Source organism: Candoia aspera, chromosome 2 (genome assembly GCF_035149785.1).
Source record: "Candoia aspera isolate rCanAsp1 chromosome 2, rCanAsp1.hap2, whole genome shotgun sequence".
NCBI lineage: Eukaryota > Metazoa > Chordata > Lepidosauria > Squamata > Boidae > Candoia > Candoia aspera.
The window spans coordinates 5,524,747-5,547,478 of record NC_086154.1 but is presented as its reverse complement, the minus strand read 5'-3'; the positions used below and the strand labels follow the sequence as shown (position 1 = coordinate 5,547,478).

Below are 22,732 nucleotides of genomic sequence, written 5' to 3'. Positions count from 1 at the left end.
TCTCAAAATTGGACTGAGTAATCTGGGAAGACCGCTGCATGGAAAAGAAGGGAGAAACAGAGAAACAGATGGGGCCAACAAGGATGAAAGCAAGAAAAAAGACAGGAAGGTCTCCTTTACAGCCTGTTTTTCGCAGTGCTCTGAGCTTAGGGCAATCGGCACCCAAGCACAAATCATGTTTTCGCCTTCTGTTCCAGCAAGGCTTGCTCAGCACAATGGCTCAGACGAGGGAATCGTTGTATCCACAGACTGTGCGTAATTTGAACTCTGTGGGGCTGGTCGATTAGAAGCTTCTTAAGAGGTATCCACTGACTGCACGGAGGAAGCCTTGCTAGAACGCCTTAAGCTCAGAGAACTGAAAAAAAGGTGCGTATGATGGACCCACCATTATCCCCAGAGATCCTTAACAACAACTTTCTCTTCCAATGTGAATTCCTGACCCCTTTTCTCTGATTGACTGCCAGGACAGAGGAAGCACCCAGGTGCTTTTGAGAAATTTAGGAAGAAATTTATTTTATTATTCAAATTTCTATCACCACCCATCTCCCCCCAAACCGTATATACAAACCAAAGATCTTTGCAAGTTCCATGCAATAATAAACTTCCTCCCATGTCCAGATCCTTAGATGATGAATGAGTTGAATGTTTCAAATTCAGCTCATTCCATGGATTTATATGGTTCCTCCTATGTGCATCCTTTGATGAGAAGTAAGTGCACTATTCTCAATAAAGACTGTTCCACATTCCATGCATTTATATTTTTCTCCAATGTGGATTCCCTTATGGCAAATAAAGCTCCTGTAGTCATTAAAGCTTTTTTCACACTCTGTGCATTGATAAGGTCCCTCTCCTGTGTGGATCCTTTGGTGGCGAGTAAGGTCTCTGTTGTCAATAAAGCTTTCTCCACACTCCATGCACTTATATGGTCCCTCTCCTGTGTGGATCCTTCTATGAGAATTAAGTTTTCCTTTCTGAGTAAAGCCCTTTCCACACTCCAGGCATTTATATGGTCTCTCTCCTGTATGGATACTTTTATGAGAATTAAGTTTTCCTTTCTCAGTAAAGCTCTTTCCACACTCCAGGCATTTATACGGTTTATCCTCTGTGTGGATCCTTTGATGACGAGTAAGGTCTTTGTTCCCAAAAAAGCCCTTTCCACACTCCAGGCATTTATATGGTCTCTCACCTGTGTGGATCCTTTGATGGGAAGTAAGTTCTCTATTCTCAATGAATCTCTTTCCACACTCCCTGCAACAATATGGTTTCTCACCTGTGTGGATCCTCTGATGGCGAGTTAGATAAGAATTTCTACTGAAGCCCTTTCCACACACTGTGCATTTATAAGGTTTCTCCCCTGTGTGGATCCTTTCATGACAAGTAAGATGTTCTTTCTGAGTAAAGCTTTTTCCACACTCCAGGCATTTATATGGTCTCTCCCCTGTGTGGATCCTTTGATGAGAATTAAGTCGTCCTTCCTCAGCAAAGCTCTTTCCACACTCCAGGCATTTATATGGTTTCTCCCCCGTGTGGATCCTTTCATGACGAGTAAGATGTCCTTTCTGAGTAAATCCCTTTCCACAGTCCAAGCATTTATATGGTCTCTCCCCAGTGTGAATTCTTTCATGATGAGTATAGGTGCTATAGTCAATAAAGCTCTTCTCACACTCCATGCATTTATATGGACTCTGCTCTGTGTGGATCCTTTCGTGGCAAGTATGGTCTCTGTTGTCCATAATGTTCTTTCCACACTCTGTGCATTTATGTGGTTTCTTCCTTGTGTGGATCCTTCTATGAGAATTAAGTTGTCCTTTCTGAGCAAAGCTCTTTCCACACTCTGTGCATTTATATGGTTTCTCCCCTGTGTGGATTCTTTCATGATGAGTAAGATGACCTTTCTGAGTAAAGTGCTTTCCACACTCCGTGCATTTATATGGTTTTTCCCCTGTGTGGATCCTCTGATGGCGATTAAGATTACTCTTGCTACTGAAGCTCTTTCCACACTTCATGCATAGTTTCATCTTTCTGCTCACACTGAAACCCTTCCCAAATTTTACAAAGGTATGTGGTTTGTGTTTCCTATACAGTTTTGTAGGCAAAGCAAGAGAGAAGAAATGATTGACGTATTTTCCATACTGTCTGGAGCGAAACTGTTTTCCTTTACTCTGGCTTCTGCCATATTCATGTAAATCAAATTCATTTTTCTCTCTTTTGCCATATTTTCTCTTTCTCTTCCCTTTCTGATCTTGCTGAGTCAGGAGGCCATGGATTTCAACAGGGAGAGAAGTGGAGGACTTCTCCCCTCCATCTTCTGACTTGCTTCTCTCTTGCCTTTTTGGATCCCCTTGGTGGTGAAACATCGTTTCTTCTACTTCATGCTTCACAATTTTCAGTGGCATTAACCTGGCCTGCTTGTCATTCTCATTCTCTGGCCCATCACCTGCTTGCAAAAAAGAAATAGAAATTCTCATTAGAATTTGGAACGTGAAGGGGGGAAGTTCCCCCTCTGAAAAACATTCACATCAAAGTTTCAGGTTTGGCACCAGCCATGTGTCTAGCTAGGTGGTATCAGGTGCAAATTGCTATCTAAGCGACTGACGATATCCAAGGGATTTTTCAGCTGGGAACCAGATTAAGGCTTTGCTGTTGATGGTCAACCTGCCCAGGCACTTTCATGAAGTGCTTAGGGCGTTTCCCAAAGCTAATGGTGATCATTTCTGTCCAGGCCTTTGTTGTCTGCTGGAAGACAGGCTGTGATGATGCCTTTGGACAAAATTGCCCCTTTAGTGCCTCTGCTGGTTCATGATCCAGTGGAGCTGTTGCAGCTGAAGGGAATCACGAGAAAGTGGATGGTGGTTTTTGCAGCAGTGGCTCTGCCATTGGATATCGGCTGAATATTAAACATGTCTGATCCTGATATCTTCCCTGTTTACCTCCCTTTGAAAAAAACCTTCCCCAATGACCAGAACCCAGAGCAGAGAGCAGCCTTACCCAGAGTGGCAAAATTCCTAGAAACCTCCAGCATGACTTCCCTGCACAAGGCCCTCTGGCCAGAATCCAGCAGTGCCCACTCCTCCTCCGTGAAGTCCACAGCTATTTCCTCAAAGGAACCAGAGCCCTAAAGAAGGAGAAAGAAAATGTTCCTTAGCAGGCAATCCCAGGAAAGACTTGTAAGTTTTCTCTCTCAATGCACAAAACAGAAAACAGAGCTTTGCAAGGGACCGGATGGACATTTTTTTGCAGGGCAGGTTTATGTCTGCATGTCCAGATAGTCCTTATGGCTGTGAAGCCACCTCCCTCCCTGGCTGGTGCTGTAACTGCACAAATCATGGCTTAGGTGCTGCCAAGTTGTACAATGGCAAAACATTATCCCATTATCTCAGAATAACTTAACAAGGAGGTTTGGGAAGCAGAATCCACTGCCATCACCTGCCTGAGCAAATTCCAAATTCCTTAGAAAACAGGACACACCCACTACAGATTCCTTTCCTGACCTATATCAAAATGTTGGCAATGAGCCTGCAAATCCCAAGTCACTTGACCAACAGTCTTACTGTTGCAGCCACTTAGCGTTGACTTAGGGGTTCTTACATGGGAAATCTGTCCTTCATATGATTAATTTTTAAGTGGATAAGCTGGCATATTTCTGAAACAGTTTCTATGCTATTCCTATTATTTCAATTCATGGGTTTCGTTTTTTAACTGGTTTTCAGCACTCTTCTGAAAAGTATTAAGGAGGATTACACTCATTCAACAAATAAATTAATTTCCTAATATAAGCCTCTCAGGTTACCCTATAAATTGTCTCTCGTTTGTATCTCCAAAACAATCTTGAAAGCTGGGTGTGACTCAGTGGGTCATTCTGCGGGGACACCGTCTTCAAATGCACACAGACTCAGCATTTGGTTGCAAAAGCAGCTCATGAACAGAAGGAGCTTGAACTCTACTGCTCTCAGAAGAAACCTACACTTACCTGGTGAGGTGGCCCCAGTTGGATCCTCCTGAAAAGCAGCTCCTTAGAAGGACTGGATCGATCTCCTCTTTCCTGGAGCTCTGCTGAGATCTCCCCCATGAATGGCTCCTGCACCTGAAAGAACAGCCTGGTTTATGATCCACTTTTGGATGGCCGTAACCGTGTTAGTTCCCTTCCTTAACATTTTCCCTCTCCATCTGAACTTCCCCAACCCAAGTCAAACTGATACAACTTGGGGGTCCTGCTATGTAGGTGGCTGCAATTGCTGGGTAAAGGCCTGCCATTTTTGTGAACTGCTTCATTGCCTCTTGTTATTTCCTCTTTTCATTCTGATCAGGAGTTCCTTCTTTCTCTTCTCCCCTTCTCTTGATAGGTGTGGCCTTTCCTTCTTTGTGGATGTACTTATTCCTATCTCTTCCTCCAGGAGTATTTTCCTTTAGATTTAGGGACCGTTAGCTCTTGGGAGGATTGATCTCCTCTTCCTTTTGCTTTGGTGTCCCTTTGCCTCTTACAGTGGGGAGACCACCAGCCCGGCAGTTCAGGGACAGACCCTGGGATCAATGCTGAGATGCTTTTGTGGGGAAGACACACACCCTGCAATATTGTGACTGTGATTAAAGGGCAATTTGGATACTTCATTCTTTCTCACCACTAATTCCAAATCAGGTTTAACTTTTAGTTATACATCTTTCAAAGTAATTTTGAGTATATAGAAACCAAGAGCGGAACCAGAGAGAATCTCTGTTTGAATGGAATGTAACCTCTTGGCAGATTTGCCCAGCAAACCACTTTTGCAAGTGATTGTGATGGATAGTGGACTTAAAGAGCCCTCTTACAATATTTATTCAAGTTTAATGAATTATGTACACTCCATTTGAACCCATATGTACATGTAGAATGCAACAACGTCCTAGGGTGGGTTAAAACCATGACATGCCACAAACTGGAAGAAGCCTAGATTATAACTGGTCGGTAACAGTAATGAAAATCAGGACATGAACTCCCATTACCAGTAACCTCTCAGAGATAGACCATTCCCTAAACTGCTTCATAGAACAATATTCTGTGACCTGATTGATAAAAACTGACAGGTCACAGTGCAACATTTTTGGGCAACAGTCAGAAACAAAGGGAAGTTAGGACAGCAAGCTGTGGTCATGTGCCTAAAATATAAAGGCGTGTTAATTTGTTGTTTTCTCTCACTATTCTTTCTACAATGGGTACTCTGCTTAAAACCAAGGAGCTACAAGACTTGTGGGAACTATCTACAGGTAGTCCTTGCTTAATGACGGTAATTCAGACTGTAAAATCCATCGCTAAACAATGGGGTCATAAAATGCAATGTCGCTTTATGACCCCATCACGCTACGTAATGACAGCAGTTCCAGGAGTCCCCGTTGCTATCGTTAAGCAAATCATCATGGGTTCTTAAGCGAGCACCTCACATGACTGTGACTTCTGACTTCCTGCTGGCTTCCCCATTGACATTGCTTGTTGGCAGCTGGCTGGGAAGGTTGCAAATCGTGATGACGGGACTACACAATGCTGCAAGATCGTAATTGTGAGCTGATCGCCAAGTGCTCAAATCACAATCACAAGAAAGCAGGGACGCTATGACGCTCGCAACTACAAGGACCAGTCGTAAGTCCCACTCATTCAATGCCATCCTAACTTTAAGCCAGGACTAGGTGTAATTATCAGACTCTCTGCTTACATTAGTTGGGAAAGTTATGTAGGCTTGGGATCTCCACTTTAGTTTGTTGTCCTGAAACCCAGAAAAGTACTAAAGAGACACTGATATTTAAGCTGTGATTTGATGATGCATTGTGCTGTATACTGTTGCTTTCTGTGGTGACTGTGCTCAATATAGCCAAAAATCTTGAGGGGGTAAAGCGCTTTCCATCTTTTCACCTCCTAACATTAAGCATATATTTTCAACTATGTAAGCTAAGTTTTATTTGGTCCATCTAAAGACAATTTTTATCTTTAATACTTTTTTTTTTAATCCTCTGTCCATTTTTTGTACCAATTTCCAGCTGTGTAATATACCTGTGCTTCCTTGTTCCCTGCTTCTTGCCTGCCTGCCTATCTAGGAGAAGAAATATAACTTTCCAATATCCTGTTTGGTTAACAGGTTCCGTTCATGAGAAAAAGGTTGAATTGTCTTGACTAAGTTCAACGCTAATGATACCAACTAACATTTCTAAATGGATCACAGAACTGGGATGCCCCAACTGAGACATGGACACATGCTTTTGTTTGTGGGGGGAGGGGTGTTTGGGAAGGGATATCGTTGTATCAAGCCCTCCTGGATTCGGGGTTGGGGTCTGCACCCTTGGTCTGGGAACCGTTTGTCAGCCCTTTGAGGTAGTTCAGACAAGAAGCATGACACTGAATATTAGCTCTATCTCTATTGTAAGGCCAGATTAATAGAATCTTGCAAGGCTGAAAGTATTTCTCCCCCTCTTCTCCTCTTACTCTCCAGAAAACTAGGAAGGGCCCCTCCTGAAGTGCTTCCTATGTCCCCTCTGCTTCTGTGGACTGAGATACCTTGTGCATGACGGTTATCTAGTCTGCCTCTCTTCCTCCTATCTCCCAAGGCTATAACACCATCCCAACAGTATTCCCCAGATGCCTTCTCTCGGTGACTGTTTGCAAAGAAGAGAAACAGAGGCACATAAGACTAAGGTGTGCTATAATGGTGATGAGAATGAGTAATTTGAGTAATGTCAGCTGAAATGGAAGAACTGCCTCAGTTAATTCCTACAACAGAGGAAAGAAGAAGGGGAGGTCGGACAAGGAATCCCTCAGACTCTGGAGCCTCTCTTACATCCGGGGGGGGGGGGAGGTTGTGGGGTGTTGAAATAGGCTTGAATTTCTCCTTCTTCCCACAGAGTTAACCCCAAGAGGAAACAGAAGCATTTGCCTCAAGAAGAAAGGAGTTCTCAAAACATTAGGAGTCCCAGAAAAGGCTGCACAGAAACGTCCCCACTTTCTGGGACTTCCTCCAGACACGGCTAGATACCTTGCAGGCCCCCGGACGAACCTCCTTCTCACCTGCTGCGTTCCCAGCGCGTCGCCCGCCGCCTGGCTCAGCAGGAAGCCCTCGGCCAGGGCCACCGCCTGCGAGCAGCTCTCCGCTCCGCACTCGCCCACCCAGCGCGCCATCTCCGCGGGCAGCAGGGCCAGGAACTGCTCCAGCACCACCCGGTCCAGCATCTCCGCCTTGCTGCTCCGCTCCGGCCGCAGCCACTGGCGGCACAGCTGGTGCAGGCGGCTGCACAGCTCCCGGGGCCCCCGGGCCCCCGGGCAGCGGAAGCGCCGCAGGCGCCAGCGCCGGGCCCCCGGGCCGAGGCCGCCCTCGGCGGGCCCTGCCGCCGCCCCCAGCCGCGGGGGATCCCTCCGGGCCGCCATCTCGCCCTCCGCCTCGGGGGAGCGCTCCGCGAGGCCGCCCCCGTCCCTAGCAGCCCACCCGCCCCGGAGACGCCTCGGCAGGCCCCGCGCCGCCCTCTCGGACTTCCACCTTCCGGAGCGGCGCGGAGCCCCTTCCGGGCCCAACCGGGCAGCGCTTTCCCAGCCCCCGGAGCCCTCGACGCCCCCGGCCCCTCCCCGCCTTCCGGGGGGCGAAGGGGGCTCCGCTTCCTCGGGGCTTCTGCGCCCGAGAAGAGCCGCCGCAACTCGCTCCCGCCAGAACTCCCCGCGCCCGCCTGGCCTGCGGGAGGCTCGGTCAGAGAGCGCTCCTTCCTAGAGGGGCAGAGCGCTGTAGGCGACCCTCCTTTCCTGCCCTTGGCTAGAGCGTCCTCCCAGTCAGAGAGCGCTCCTTCCTAGAGGGGCAAAACGCTGTGGGTGACCCCCTTTTCCTGCGCTCTAGCTAGAGCATCTCCTCGGTGCAGCCCACCGCCTCCCCTCCCCTCCCCTCCCCTCCCCTCAACTCTCCTCTGCAGCGAGTGCTGGCAAGGGTCTTCTGCGCATGCCCAGTTCCTAGAAAGCCGCCCGAACTCCGGTGCTGGCGGAGCGTTTGGCCGGGCGGCGGGAGGGGATGCGGGGGCGTGGAGGAGGGCGAGGGGTCGGGGATGATGGGCACGGCGGAGGCTGAGCGGGGGCTGGAGAGAGCGAAGCGGCCTCCCTCGGAAGCGCCGGGCCGGGCGGGCCATCCGAGGCAGGCGCCTCTTCTCCGGCGAGGCTCCGGACACGTTTCTCCAGCGCGTCCCTGGGATGGGAACGGGCGTAATCGTTGCTTCTCTGCACCTGGGATTTCCCTTCGCCCGTCCCAGAATCCTCTTCGAAATGCGGCTGTGCTGCTGGGAGAGGTGGGGGAGAAGTGGCGGGGGGGACTTGATGGGGGGCGCTGGAAATGGGGAAATGGGAAGAGGAGCCCCAGGGCAGGCGTCCAGCGAGTAAATTTATTCCTTAATATATTTAATGAAATTAAAATTAAAAAATAAATTTACTTACTAAGTAAGTAAGTAAGTAAGTAAGTAAATGTTCTCCGGATTCCTTCAGGCCAATGTGGCTGACCTCTATGTTCTCTTTATCCCTGAGTGAGAGCCAATTTGATGTATTTTCAATTTGTTGAGGCACAGGACTAAGAACTGAGAGACCCTGAGTTCTTGTCCCTCCCGAGGCACAAAGCCAGCTGGGTGACCTTGGCACAATCTCTCTCTCTCAGCCTTAGGAAGGAGGCAAGGGCAAACTACTTCTGAACATCTTGCCAAGAAAACTGTAGGGACTTGTCCAGGCAGTTTCTGATAATCAGCCATGATTGGATTTTAAGAAAAACAACCTTCGTGTCCCTATCGTCACTCTCTATGGAGGTATGCTCCCTTTTCTACCGAGTTCGATCTGTCTTTAAGTTTCTGTTTTCTGCTTCTGGTCTGTCCAAGTCTTGATTTTTTCCTTTGGCTTTTCTGCTTCTTTATTCCTGGCTGGTAGATTCTCAGACCCTTGATCTGGTTTCCAGGTGCACTGCAAAGGAATGGAACTAGGAAGAGCTGCTTATCTAACCAGTCCTGTTTTCCAGGTGTTAACTAAAAATGCATGTCATTCACAGGATACTCAGACAAAGAAGCCTAACTTTAACACTAACTAACCCCCCCATTAATAGGCGGTAATGCTTGGGAAGGAAGGTGGCAGCACTTTGGGGCTTCTTAGCTGAGAAGGTACAGTAAATGTGGGGCTGGAGATAATATACCCTTCTTGGTTATGAAAGCAGTGCCATTTCTTCTTTGTTTCTCATGTCCTGAGTAATAAACAGTGTGATCTTCTGACCAAAAGAGTCCAACTCCAGTCCACCTCAGTTCACTGATGCCAAAGATGTCAGTGTTTAGTTGCTTCATTTCATCTTTCACTGCGTTGAGCTTTTCCATGTTCATGCTTCCTATGTTCCAGGTTCCCACAATAATTCTGTCTTTGCAGCTTTGGATTTTCTTTTCCTGCATGGCAACATCAACAACTAGACATCCTGAAGGCTTTAATCTAGCAATCCTTGGAAAGCAAACTCTTTTCACACTCCAGGCATTTATAAGGTTTCTCCCCTGTGCGAATTATTCATTCGTTCATTCCTCAAATTTATATAGCCGCCCATCTCCCAAAATGGGATTCTGGGCAGCATACAATAAAAAACAGGCCATAAAATAAACAATATTGAAAACCTTCTACAATTTATAGAAAATCAATATTATTATTAAAAGACTAGGAGAAAGGATTCGGTATTTTAAGGAATGCATCCACCTCACTAGTTCACCAGTTCCTTGAGATCCCCAAGCCTGTTCGCACAGCCATGTTTTGAGGGACTTCTGGAAGGTTATCAAGGACGGCAATTCACCTCACAGGGTTTTTGTGGGGAAAACAGGACAGAGTATTTAGGTATGTTCCTTGCCTTGAGTTATTTATAAAAATAATAAAGGGATAAAAATTCTAAAAAACAAAAGAAAACTGGCAACCAATGCAACTTGTGGAGCAGAGGTGTTACATGTGCCGTTCTAGGAACTCACATAACTGCCTATGTTGCCACATTTTGTTCCAGCTGAAGCTTCCAGATGCTCTTCAAGGGCAGCCCTATGTAGAACGTATTACAGTAGGGCATGAGTGATTGTGAGCAGAGCCTTCTGATCCAGGAATGGGCACAACTGGCACACAACACGAAGCTATGCAAAGGCCCTCCTAGCCCCCGCTGTCACTTGCTCTTTGAGCAGGAGCCGTGAGTCTAGGAGGACCCTCAAGTTGCATATCAAGTCTTTCAATGGTAAGTAAGGTTACTCTTGGAATGAAAGGATTTTCCACACTCCCTGTATTTGTATGGTTTCTCACCTGTGTGTATCATTTGCTTGCAAGTAAGAATACTGTGTGTAATTAAGTTCTTTCCACAATTTACATAATCTTTATATATTTCCTGTCTGTGTGAAACCTTTCATTGGAATTAACATAATTCTTAGATTGAAATGCTTTCTGAACTTTATAAATGTATGCGATTTCTGTTTCATATGGAGTTGTTTAGGTAAATTAAGAGGTAGATCAAGGAAACCATCAGTCCCCTGGCAGAAGATAGTGAGATGGCGATGGGCAATGGAGAAAAGACTGAACTGCTTAATTCCTATTTTGCATCTGTCTTCACACTGTGGGGTGGCAGAAGAAAATTGCAGGTCAAAATTGGCAAGGGAGTGGTAAGAGAAGACCTTGCTTCTCTGAATGTATTCAAGTATCTGGGACCAGATGGATTACATCCCAGGTGCCAAAGAAACTGGTAGATGTGATTTCAGAAGCACTGACTGTAATCTTTCAGAATTCCTGAAATACAGGGAAAGTGCCAGAAGAGTGGAGAAGAGCTAAAGTTCCAGTCTTTAACATAGGGAAAGAAGTGGAGCCATGAAACTACAGACCAATCTGTTTGACATCAGTACCTGGGAAAATCCTAGAAAAGGTAAGTTGTTCAAGCAATCAGAAAGGAACGCACAAAGGGACTTCCGGTGGGGAACATGGCCGACTGAACAGCCTTGTCCACAACCTCCGTGGACAGAACTTACGTGGTTTTTTTGGGTGGGGAGCTCAGGCTTTTACCTGAAGCCCAGAGCTTTTTCAGGAGTTAAGAAAAAGCTTGGAATCATCCCATTTTGTCCTCCAAAATGTCACCTTGCAGCCTGAGAATCGCAAACAACAAAGACTTGGTAAGAGATGACGGGAGGCCAGGAAGCCATCATTTCCAACCTGCATTTGTAGCCTTAAGGGACATTAGGTTGAGCCCTCCCCCATTTCTAAATCACTCAATTTATATTTTAAAGTTTTCTAACCCTAAGAGAGGCTTTCTACAACAAGAAAAAGCGGAGTCTCTTGGTACCTATTGTTATTTCTGGATACCTTCAAAACCTTTTTTTTTAGTCTTTGGCTTACTTCCAGTCTAAATTTTAAGGAGGACTGAGAATAATTAATCATCTCCCTGTTACTAAGCCGAAGAGCCGGTGTTGTCCGTAGACACTTCCGGGTCATGTGGCCGGCATGACGACACGGAACGCCGTTAACTTCCCGCCGAAGCGGTACCTATTGATCTACTCACATTTGCGTGTTTTCGAACTGCTAGGTGAGCAGGAGCTGGGACTAGCAATGGGAGCTCACCCCGCCGCGCGGTTTCGAACCGCCGACCTTCCGATCGACAGCTCAGCGGTTTAACCCGCAGCGCCACCGCGTCCCTTCCCTGCCAAGCTATTACACAAGATATTCGGGATATTGTAGAAAATATCAGTTCTAAAATGTGTCAACTGGCTGAAGATGTTCTGTGAGGGGAGATAGAAGTTTATCGAGAGGGAGATATTTTTCCTGGCAATAATGGACTCTTTGGAGAAATGCCGGGCAACAAACATATTTTGATGAAGAAGGAGTTAAAGTATGACCAGATACTGGCCAGGCTGTTTTTCTTAAAGATTATTTTGGGAAGGAAGCTATGTTATGTGGGAGGTTTTCTACTGAGGAGTTTGATTTATTTATTTTTTTAAGGGGGACAGTTGGGTTAATTTTTTTTTATGAAAAATGCCTTATGTGTAATATGGAGACAAAATGCTCTGGTATATTTCAGTGTGGGATAAGAAATTAAGAATATGTATTTGGATTAATATTAAGGCTTCTATGATTCCATTTTTCTTTAATGATTTAAAGTTTGTTTGATCTTTTAAGGTTTATAAGATGTAAGTGTTTGGTTTTAGGCTTAATAGGGTTAAGCTTGTTATAGTATTATTAAGCAGAAAAGTAGACAATTCGAATGTTTTTATAATTTGATTTTTATTATAGTGGCCAGAAATATATAGAATAGTAGTAGGAAGGAAATATCTAAATAAATGGGTTCTTTTGGGGGAGGGAAGTTGATTTAGAGCAGGCGTGTCCAACCCACGGCCCATGGGCCGCATTTGCCCTGAACAGCTAGTAATGTGGCCCCCCAAGATCGTAAACTTTTAACATTATCTTGCAATCTTTTGGTGACTTGATCGCATGGTGCTCGAGCACAGACTACGTAGGTAGAAACAACGGAGTGCTGTGTAGGGGAGGGGGTAGTGCGGTGCTAACGCCGCCACCCACTACACATGTCAGCTTGTGGCGACTTGGTGTTATATTTAATATTTCAACCTACCTACACGTGTTCTGTGACAACAGGCATTTATTGTTGTTGTTATTAAGTAGACATGTAAGTTTTCTTACTTGATTATTAAACTTTGCTTTATTTTTCTAACAATTTACTTTGTTGTTTATTCGTTTAGTCGCTTCCGACTCTTTGTGACTTCATGGACCAGCCCACGCCAGAGCTTCCTGTCGGTCGTCATATTTATTCCTAAATAAGTTTATTCCAGCATGGCTTCAGTGTCATTTCAACAGAAAACAGAACAGAATACTCTGAAGGAAGAGTAGGTAAAGGTAAAGGTTTCCCTTGACGTAAAGTCCAGTCGTGTCCGACTCTAGGGGGCAGTGCTCATCTCCGTTTCTAAGCCGTAGAGCCGGCGTCCGTAGACCCGTCCGTGGTCATGTGGCCGGCATGATGACACGGAACACCGTTACCTTCCCGCCGAAGCGGTACCTATTGATCTACTCACATTTGCATGTTTTCGAACTGCTAGGTGAGCAGGAGCTGGGACTAGCAACGGGAGCTCACCCCGTCGCGTGGATTCGAACCGCCGACCTTCTGATTGGCAAGCTCATCAGCGCAGCGGTTTAACCCGCAGCGCCACCGCATCCCTGTCGAAGGAAGAGTATTCAATGAAAAATGGACAGATGAGTACTTCGAGGCAATACTAAGGCACTATGCTTAATTTGTAGGGAAAATGTGTCAGTTTTCAAAGACTACAATTTGAAAAGGCATTATACGGAAAAACATGCTGCCAAATTTGAAGTGTACTAAGGAATTTGTCGTAAAGACAAATTAGTGGAACTGAAAAAAAGTCTGTCTCAACTTTTTTTTTAAACGTCACAACTCAAAAGGACTCTATTATAAAAGCTAGTTATTTGGTAGCAAATCTGATTGCAAAAAAAATCAAAACCATTTACTGATGGTGAGTTTATTAAGCAATGTATGGAAGGCATGGCAGATATAATTTGTCCTGATAAAAAAGGCGATTTTTCTAAAATCAGTTTGTCTCACCGGACTATAGCCAGGCGAATTGAAGAAATAGGAAAATCTATTGAAAGAGGTTTAAAGAGTAAAGCTGCTAATTTCAAATGTTATGCTTTGGCGATGGATGGAAGTACTGATGCTACAGATACAGCTCAACTTGCCATTTTTATTAGAGATATTGATAACGAATATAATGTCACTGAAGAAATGGCTTCTTTGGTGCCATTAAAAGACACAACTAAAACTCTTGATTTGTATGAAGCAGTAAAAATGACATTAAAGCAATTTTCTTTAACCATTGTCAACATATCTGGTATATCTACTGATGGCGCCCTGGCGATGGTTGGTAAAAGTGAGGGACTTACAAAATTGATAGAAGACGATGCAAGTGCCGTTGGCAACTCATGTTTGATGAAGTATCACTCCATTCTACATCAAGAAAATGTATGTGCGAAAGCTTTAAAAATGGATAATGTCATGCAAATTGCCATCAAAGCAGTGAATTTCATAACGGCCAAGAGATTGAATCATCGCCTATTCCAGGAGTTCCTTAAAAGTATGGATGCTGATAATGGTGACATCATTTACTTTTCTGAAGTATGGTGGCTAAGTCGGCATAAAATGCTGAAAAGATTTTATGATTTGCGAAATGAAATCAAATTGTTTATGGAATCAAAAAGAAAATTTGCGCCAGAACTTGAAGATGAAAAATGGCTCACAGATTTAGCATTTTTGGTGAATTTGACCACTCATTTAAATGAGTTAAACATGCGCCTTCAAGGTGAAAACTGACTTATCACTGCAATGTTTCAAACCATAACAGCGTTTGAAATTAAACTTAAAGTATAGCAAGCTCAGGTTATGGGAAGTAATTTTATACATTTTAATATGTTGGCTAAACATATTAAATTGGGAGAGATGGGCGGTGATATAAATTTAATAAATAAATAAATAAGCACAGTCCTGTGAACAGCGAGAAATATGCAGCCTTGCTTTTCAGTTTGATACAGGAATTTGAGAACAGGTTTTAAGATTTCCGGAAAAATCAGTATTTTGATACGTTTTTAAGCCCGTTTTCAGTCATCATAACTACATTACCTCCAAATTTTCAAACGAAATGCACAGAGTTGCAACTCTGACGTTCAACTCAAAAAAAAAAATTTGATCATTCTCTCTACTGGATTTTTATAAGACCTATCTTCCCAGAGAAAAATACCCCTCGCTTCACAATCATGCCTTATTCATGACATCACTTTTTGGCAGCACGTACATTTGTGAGCCTTCAGCAAAGGATCGTTACCTTGTCGTGGTGCTGGAGCTTGAGCACCTCAATGATGCCATGAGCTAAACCGTGAAGGGCCACCCAAGACGGGAAGGTCATGACAGAGAGGTCAGACTAAATGCGATCCCTGGGGAAGGTAATGGCAACCCACCTCAGTATTCTTGCCGTGAAAACTAAATGGATCAGTACAACCAGAGATATGTCGGTATACCATCGGAAGATGAGACCCCCAGGTCGGAAGATGGTCAAAATGCTACTGGGGAGGAACAGAGGATGAGCTCAACTAGCCCCAGACGTGATGACGCAGCTAGCTCAAAGCCGGAAGGACGGCTAGCGGCCGACGGTGCTGGTGTTGAACGGCGAATCCGATGTTCTAAGGATCAACACACCATCGGAACCTGGAATGTAAGATCTATGAGCCAGGGCAAATTGGATGTGGTTATTGGTGAGATGTCAAGATTAAAGATAGACATTCTGGGCGTCAGTGAACTGAAATGGACTGGGATGGGCCACTTCACATCAAATGACCACCAGATCTACTACTGTGGACAAGAGGACCACAGAAGAAATGGAGTAGCCTTCATAATTAATAGTAAAGTGGCTAAAGCAGTGCTTGGATACAACCCAAAAAATGACAGAATGATCTCAATTCGAATTCAGGGCAAGCCATCTAACATCACAGTGATCCAAATATACGCCCCAACCACAAATGCTGAAGAAGCTGAAGTAGAGCAGTTCTATGAGGATCTGCAGCACCTACTGGACAACACGCCTAAAAGAGATGTTATTTTCATCACAGGAGACTGGAATGCTAAGGTGGGCAGTCAAATGACACCTCGAATTACAGGTAAGTATGGCCTGGGAGAACAAAACGAAGCAGGACACAGGCTGATAGAATTTTGCCAAGACAATTCACTCTGCATAACAAACACTCTCTTCCAACAACCTAAGAGACGGCTTTATACATGGACTTCACCAGATGGACAACACCGAAATCAGATTGATTACATCCTTTGCAGCCAAAGGTGGCGGACATCTGTACAGTCGGTAAAAACAAGGCCTGGAGCTGACTGTAGTTCAGATCACGAACTTCTTCTTGCACAATTTAGGATCAGACTAAAGAGATTAGGGAAGACCCACAGATCAGCTAGATATGAGCTCACTAATATTCCTAAGGAATATGCAGTGGAGGTGAAGAATCGATTTAAGGGACTGGACTTAGTAGATAGGGTCCCGGAAGAACTCTGGACAGAAGTTGGCAGCATTGTTCAGGAGGCGGCAACAAAATACATCCCAAAGAAAGAGAAAACCAAGAAGGCAAAATGGCTGTCTGCTGAGACACTAGAAGTAGCCCAAGAAAGAAGGAAAGCAAAAGGCAACAGTGATAGGGGGAGATATGCCCAATTAAATGCAAAATTCCAGAGGTTAGCCAGAAGAGATAAGGAATTATTTTTAAACAAGCAATGCGCGGAAGTGGAAGAAGACAATAGAATAGGAAGGACAAGAGATCTCTTCCAGAAAATTAGAAACATTGGAGGTAAATTCCAGGCAAAAATGGGTATGATCAAAAACAAAGATGGCAAGGACCTAACAGAAGAAGAAGAGATCAAGAAAAGGTGGCAAGAATATACAGAAAACCTGTATAGGAAGGATAACAATATTGGGGATAGCTTTGACGGTGTGGTCGGTGAGCTAGAGCCAGACATCCTGAAGAGTGAGGTTGAGTGGGCCTTAAGAAGCATTGCTAATAACAAGGCAACAGGAGACGACGGCATCCCAGCTGAACTGTTCAAAATCTTGCAAGATGATGCTGTCAAGGTAATGCATGCTATATTCCAGCAAATTTGGAAAACACAAGAATGGCCATCAGACTGGAAAAAATCAACTTATATCCCCATACCAAAAAAGGGAAACACTAAAGAATGTTCAAACTATCGAACAGTGGCACTCATTTCACATGCCAGTAAGGTAATGCTCAAGATCCTGCAAGGTAGACTTCAGCAGTTCATGGAGCGAGAATTGCCAGATGTACAAGCTGGGTTTAGAAAAGGCAGAGGAACTAGAGACCAAATTGCCAATATCCGCTGGATAATGGAAAAAGCCAGGGAGTTTCAGAAAAACATCTATTTCTGTTTTATTGACTATTCTAAAGCCTTTGACTGTGTGGACCATAACAAATTGTGGCAAGTTCTTAGTGGTATGGGGATACCAAGTCATCTTGTATGCCTCCTGAAGAATCTGTATAACGACCAAGTAGCAACAGTAAGAACAGACCACGGAACAAAAGACTGGTTTAAGATTGGGAAAGGAGTACGGCAGGGCTGTATACTCTCACCCTACCTATTCAACTTGTATGCAGAACACATCATGCGACAAGCTGGCCTTGAGGAATCCAAGGCTGGAGTTAAAATCTCTGGAAGAAACATTAACAATCTCAGATATGCAGATGATACCACCTTGATGGCTGAAAGTGAAGAGGAACTGAGGAGCCTTATGATGAAGGTGAAAGAAGAAAGTGCAAAAGCTGGTTTGCAGCTAAACCTCAAAAAAACCAAGATTATGGCAACCAGCTTGATTGATAACTGGCAAATAGAGGGAGAAAATGTAGAAGCAGTGAAAGACTTTGTATTCCTAGGTGCAAAGATTACTGCAGATGCTGACTGCAGTCAGGAAATCAGAAGACGCTTAATCCTTGGGAGAAGAGCAATGACAAATCTCGATAAAATAGTTAAGAGCAGAGACATCACAGTGACAACAAAGGCCCGCATAGTTAAAGCAATGGTGTTCCCTGTAGTAACATATGGCTGCGAGAGCTGGACCATAAGGAAGGCTGAGCGAAGGAAGATCGATGCTTTTGAACTGTGGTGTTGGAGGAAAATTCTGAGAGTGCCTTGGACTGCAAGAAGATCCAACCAGTCCATCCTCCAGGAAATAAAGCCAGACTGCTCACTTGAGGGAATGATATTAAAGGCAAAACTGAAATACTTTGGCCACATAATGAGAAGAAAGGACACCCTGGAGAAGATGCTGATGGTAGGGAGAGTGGAAGGCAAAAGGAAGAGGGGCCGACCAAGGGCAAGATGGATGGATGATATTCTAGAGGTGACGGACTCGTCCCTGGGGGAGCTGGGGGTGTTGACGACCGACAGGAAGCTCTGGCGTGGGCTGGTCGATGAAGTCACGAAGAGTCGGAAGCGACTAAACGAATAAACAACAACAACATTTGTGAGCAACTATTTTCAAGGATGAAGCACACGAAGAGTAAAATTAGAATTAAAATTTCTGACCAGCACCTTCACTGAGAATTGCAACCACTTTCATTGAACCAGACATTGACGCATGTTTCACAAAAACAAGGTCAAATATCCCACTAGATTTATGTTGCCCTCTTTTTTAAAATATAATTTTATATTAATATTAATAAAATTTTATAATAAAATATAATTAAAAAATTAAAAAATAAATGAAGTTTTATTACTTATATACATTAACTATATTATGTGTTTTATGTGTGGCCCAAGACAATTCCTCAGTCATTGTGGCCCAGGGAAGCCAAAAGGTTGGACGCCCATGCTTTAGAGGTTCGTATATTTATTTTTCTTTATATATAAGGGGAAGGAGTAATTGTTTTTAGTGATTTTTATAATGTATCTATAGAATGATTTATAGAAATAATGTGATCTTGGTTAGATTTAGAGTAAGGGATTAATTATGGAAATTGCTGTATATTCTTGTTGAAAGTTGGAAGTCATCTTGTAATTTCTTAAAAAATCTTTTTTTTTTTCATTTTGTTTTCACTTTTTTTGTATTTTTTTTCTTTTTTGTGTTTTTTATCTTTGCTTTACACTTAATAAAATTCTTATTAAAAAAAAGGAGCACACATAACAGTAGTCCTGCTATGCTGCTGTTCTAGAAATTCCCCCAACAGATCGTTTAAAATGGGTAGCTGTCTATGGAAGCACAAATGTTTTGTTTTGATATTGGAGGCAGCAAAAGCCAGCCTATAGGGGATGCAAGCTTTCCATACAGAATTATGCAAATTAGAACCTACATATGATTGACCAATGTTGTTTATTCGTTTAGTCGCTTCCGACTCTTCGTGACTTCATGGACCAGCCCACGCCAGAGCTGCCTGTCGGTCGTCAACACCCCCAGCTCCCCCAGGGACGAGTCCGTCACCTCTAGAATATCATCCATCCACCTTGCCCTTGGTCGGCCCCTCTTCCTTTTGCCCTCCACTCTCCCTAGCATCAGCATCTTCTCCAGGGTGTCCTGTCTTCTCATTATGTGGCCAAAGTACTTCAGTTTTGCCATTAATATCATTCCCTCAAGTGAGCAGTCTGGCTTTATTTCCTGGTTTGATCTTCTGGCAGTCCAAGGCACTCTCAGAATTTTCCTCCAACACCACAGTTCAGAAGCATCCATCTTCCTTCTCTCAGCCTTCCTTATGGTCCAGCTCTCGCAGCCATATGTTTCTACGGGGAACACCATTGCTTTAACTATGCGGACCTTTGTTGTCAATGTGAGGTCTCTGCTCTTAAGCAATAGGATTGACCAATAGGACTGGGTTAAGAATACACTGGATTGGGACACTGGTTAGTGAGGTCAGATATACCCACCCAGAGTCACTGGAAGTCAGGTGGCATATAAATTTAATAAATTACTATATAGGCAGGAATCTGAAGCACTGAGGGTGCCATTAAAAAGATACAGTAATGTTTTTGAGATGATAAAAGGGGCAACATTTCACAAACCCAGTTGCTTTCTAAGCAGCAGCTTTTTATTTTATAATGGCCTTGTGTCCCTCTTAGTACCTTCTCCTGGCTTTTTAAACATTCTTTGGCTTTCTAAGTGTTTTATGGCCAAGTTGACAAGGTTTATTGCCTAGGTCCCTGGGAAGGGAATTTAATAGGATATTTTCCTTTTCCAAACCAACAAGTGAAGCATTCCAGGAGTGTCAGGGTCAGCCTAGCTCCGAACAAGACACGGACTCACTCAATAGGGATTAAGGATATCTGGTTTATTGGAACGGTGCTTGACAGAAAGAAAAACGGGAATGGAGGTGCGGTGGCATGGTATCCTGTTTATACCCTCTTGCCGGACCCCGTGCTCCTCCACCCTCCATTGTCCCCATTCCCGACCGGATGGGAGATTTAGATGTTGATGGGTGTTTGGGCGTTTTCCCGGCTGCCGTCTTTGTCCTGTGGGTGCAGATGCGTCCTCCGGGGCACAAGGCGTGAATCCTCCTGTGTCATCGATGCTTATCTGAATTACCTTGTGATGCCCTTCTATTAAGCTGTAGATCAGTTCATGGGTGTGGGTGCTTGGGTGATTAGTTGAGCATTGATTTGATTATATCCTTCCTCTTTCCTGATGATCATGATCCACATTGTGAGGCTCTTTTGTGCCTTGCAACGGGGTCATGACAAGGAGCATCTGCTGAAGAGTACGTACTCTCGCAGAGTCCCTCAAGGTGAGGTGGTCATCCCAGCTGCCCAGTTAAAGCAAGCAGGCACCAATATCAGGCAGCAATGGTATACAAAGATGTTTTGAGGGTCGACTGTCAACAGTAAAGGAACCGAAAAGAAAAAATACGCCTCAGATTAGCATTTGGTAGAAGAGGGATGAAGGTCTTGGAAAAGATGCTCAGATGCTATGAAGATCAGAATCTGGCACGCAAGTTTTCTCTGTGAAACTTTATGGGAGCAAAGGTTTAAGAAGCAGGATAGAAAGAATATTGACGCTTTTCAACTTTGGTGTCGGAGAAGACTCTTGAAAAGACCACAGGCGGACAAGAAAACCAAGAAACGGATCAAAAAGGAAATCAACCCACAGTTCACACTTGGGGCGCAAATGACCAGGCTCCATCACATCTTGGGAACGTCACAGCATGTGAAGACCCGACTCCGTTGAGGAATCCATAGAACTGGGAAAGATGGGAGGAAGAAAAGAACAGCGACAAGGCAGATGGATTCCATTGCAGCAATGAGTCCTGGAGGGCTAGCCTTGTTTTGCCCCAGCCAAGGGTGAGGAAGAGATTCAGGCAATTCACACACAAACCGGGTAAAAACTGAAATAATTTATTGAGTGAAGCAAAACAATAACCACTCTTAATTACACAATGTGATGTAGACAAGAAGCTAGTCACAGTCAAGGCAACAAAATTAGTAGCAGCTACATTCCGGGGGGGGGGGGGGCGCGTGGTGGCTCTGGTTAAGATGCCAGGCTTGTCGACTGGAAGGTTGCAAGTTTGGCGGCTCGAGACCCGAGCGCCCCGCGATGGAGTGAGCTCCCGTACTCACCCCAGCTCTTGCCAATTCGAAAGCATGTCAATGCAGGTAGATAAATAGGTACCGCTTCAGCGGGAAGGTAACAGCGTTCTGTGACTGTCATGCTGGCCACGTGACCGTAAAAGCGTCTTCAGACAACGCTGGCTCATGTCGGACTTGACTAAACGGGAACCTTTACCTCTTTTTTTTTTACATTCAGGGGAGGAACACCTGAGGAAAAGAATACAGAGCCAAAGATGGACTCTTACATCCTTCAGCTTCATTCTGTCCTCCTCAGACAGCCCTACGGGCCTTCAGTCTTGGAATTCCTGGTGGTCTCCTATCCCATCTCTAACCAGGGCACACCCTGCTTATCTAGACAAGGTTGGCCGGGTGCCAGAAATTACCCAATCCCGTTTTAGTCTCACCTGAGGTGTTACAGGAACCCATTTGGTGTGTCTCTCCATCCAGACTCTTCCATGTTGAATTCTAGCACTGTAGATCCTTCCTTTGGATTCTTGTTTTCTCAGGGAGGAAGAACTTATTATCAGGCTCACCCACCCAGGCTTTCATATCTCCGTTTCCTATTTTTCCTTTTATGTTTTTGTAGTTGTTTAATCGTATGTAAAATCTTCTTTTATTTAAAATTATGTTTTAAAAAAACCACCTTCCCCAATGAATGGAGCCAGAGCAAAGAGAAGCCTTATGCAGAGTGTCCACATTCCTCCCACCTCCAACACGACTTCCCTGCAAAAGGCCCTCTCACCAGAATCCAGTCGTGCCACTCCATTTTCGTCTAACCTGATGTGTTACAGGAACCCAGTCAGCGGTCTGTCCACCCAAATGTTCACCTAGTGGATCCCTCATTTGGGCTCTTGTTTTATCAGGCAGGGAGAATTTATCTGATCTTTCTACATCAGACAGAAGTGTACATCTTTTACTTCCCAACCTCAGACCTCCTTTCTAACCTTAGTAGCCCCAAATACTCTCTTTCTAGAGATCCCAGCCTGTTACTAACCACATTTCAGTGCAACTAATGGGCAAACCCAGCTCAGGGGCAGTTTGTGGTTCAGGAGGTTGTGCAGCCCCTCAAGATTGGACTGAGTAATCTGGAAAGACAGCTGCATGGAAAGGGAGGGAGGAGAAACAAAGATGGGGTCAAAAAGGATGAAAATAAGGAAAAAGACGGGAAAGTCTCCTTTACAGACCTTTTTTGGAGTTCTCTGAGCTTAAGGCAATCAACAGCCAAGTGTGGATCTTGTTTTCTGCAGACCTTTTGTCTTATGTTCCAGCAAGGCTTCCTCAGCACAACAGTTCAGACCTGGTGACTGCCTGGCTGTATCCACAGCGTGTGTGGAATCTGAACTCTATGGGGCTGGTTGGTTAGTGGCTTCTCAGGCGGTATCCATTGATCGTGTGGAGGAAGCCTTGCTAGAACGCCTTAAGCTCAGGGAACTGCAAAGAACGCATGTATGATGGACCTGGGCTACCATTATCCCCAGAGATCCTTGACATCCTTCTCTTCCAATCTGAATTCCTAAGCCTGTTCTCTGATTGGCGACTGCCCAGGACAGCCGCTTTCGAGAAATATGGAACAAATCCATTTATACAATTTGGAAAAT

The 22,732-nt window shown here is 44.6% G+C and overlaps 1 protein-coding gene across 2 annotated transcripts; it reads right to left on the bottom strand.

Annotated features, from left to right (window-relative positions):
* Positions 1–542: 542 nt before the first annotated feature.
* Positions 543–7,710, bottom strand: LOC134491924 (zinc finger protein 260-like). Of its 2 annotated transcripts, none has more exons than XM_063296005.1 (4): positions 7,028–7,710; positions 3,971–4,084; positions 2,989–3,115; positions 543–2,440 (listed from the first exon to the last, which is right to left on the bottom strand). In XM_063296005.1, exons 1-4 carry the CDS (start codon positions 7,382–7,384, stop codon positions 672–674), a joined length of 2,367 nt encoding a protein of 788 aa, XP_063152075.1. In that variant the 5' UTR covers positions 7,385–7,710; the 3' UTR covers positions 543–671. The 2 variants fall into 2 exon arrangements, with proteins under 2 accessions (XP_063152075.1, XP_063152074.1); XM_063296004.1 differs by having other exon boundaries at positions 544–2,437; positions 7,028–7,399.
* Between the last annotated feature and the right edge of the window lie 15,022 nt (positions 7,711–22,732).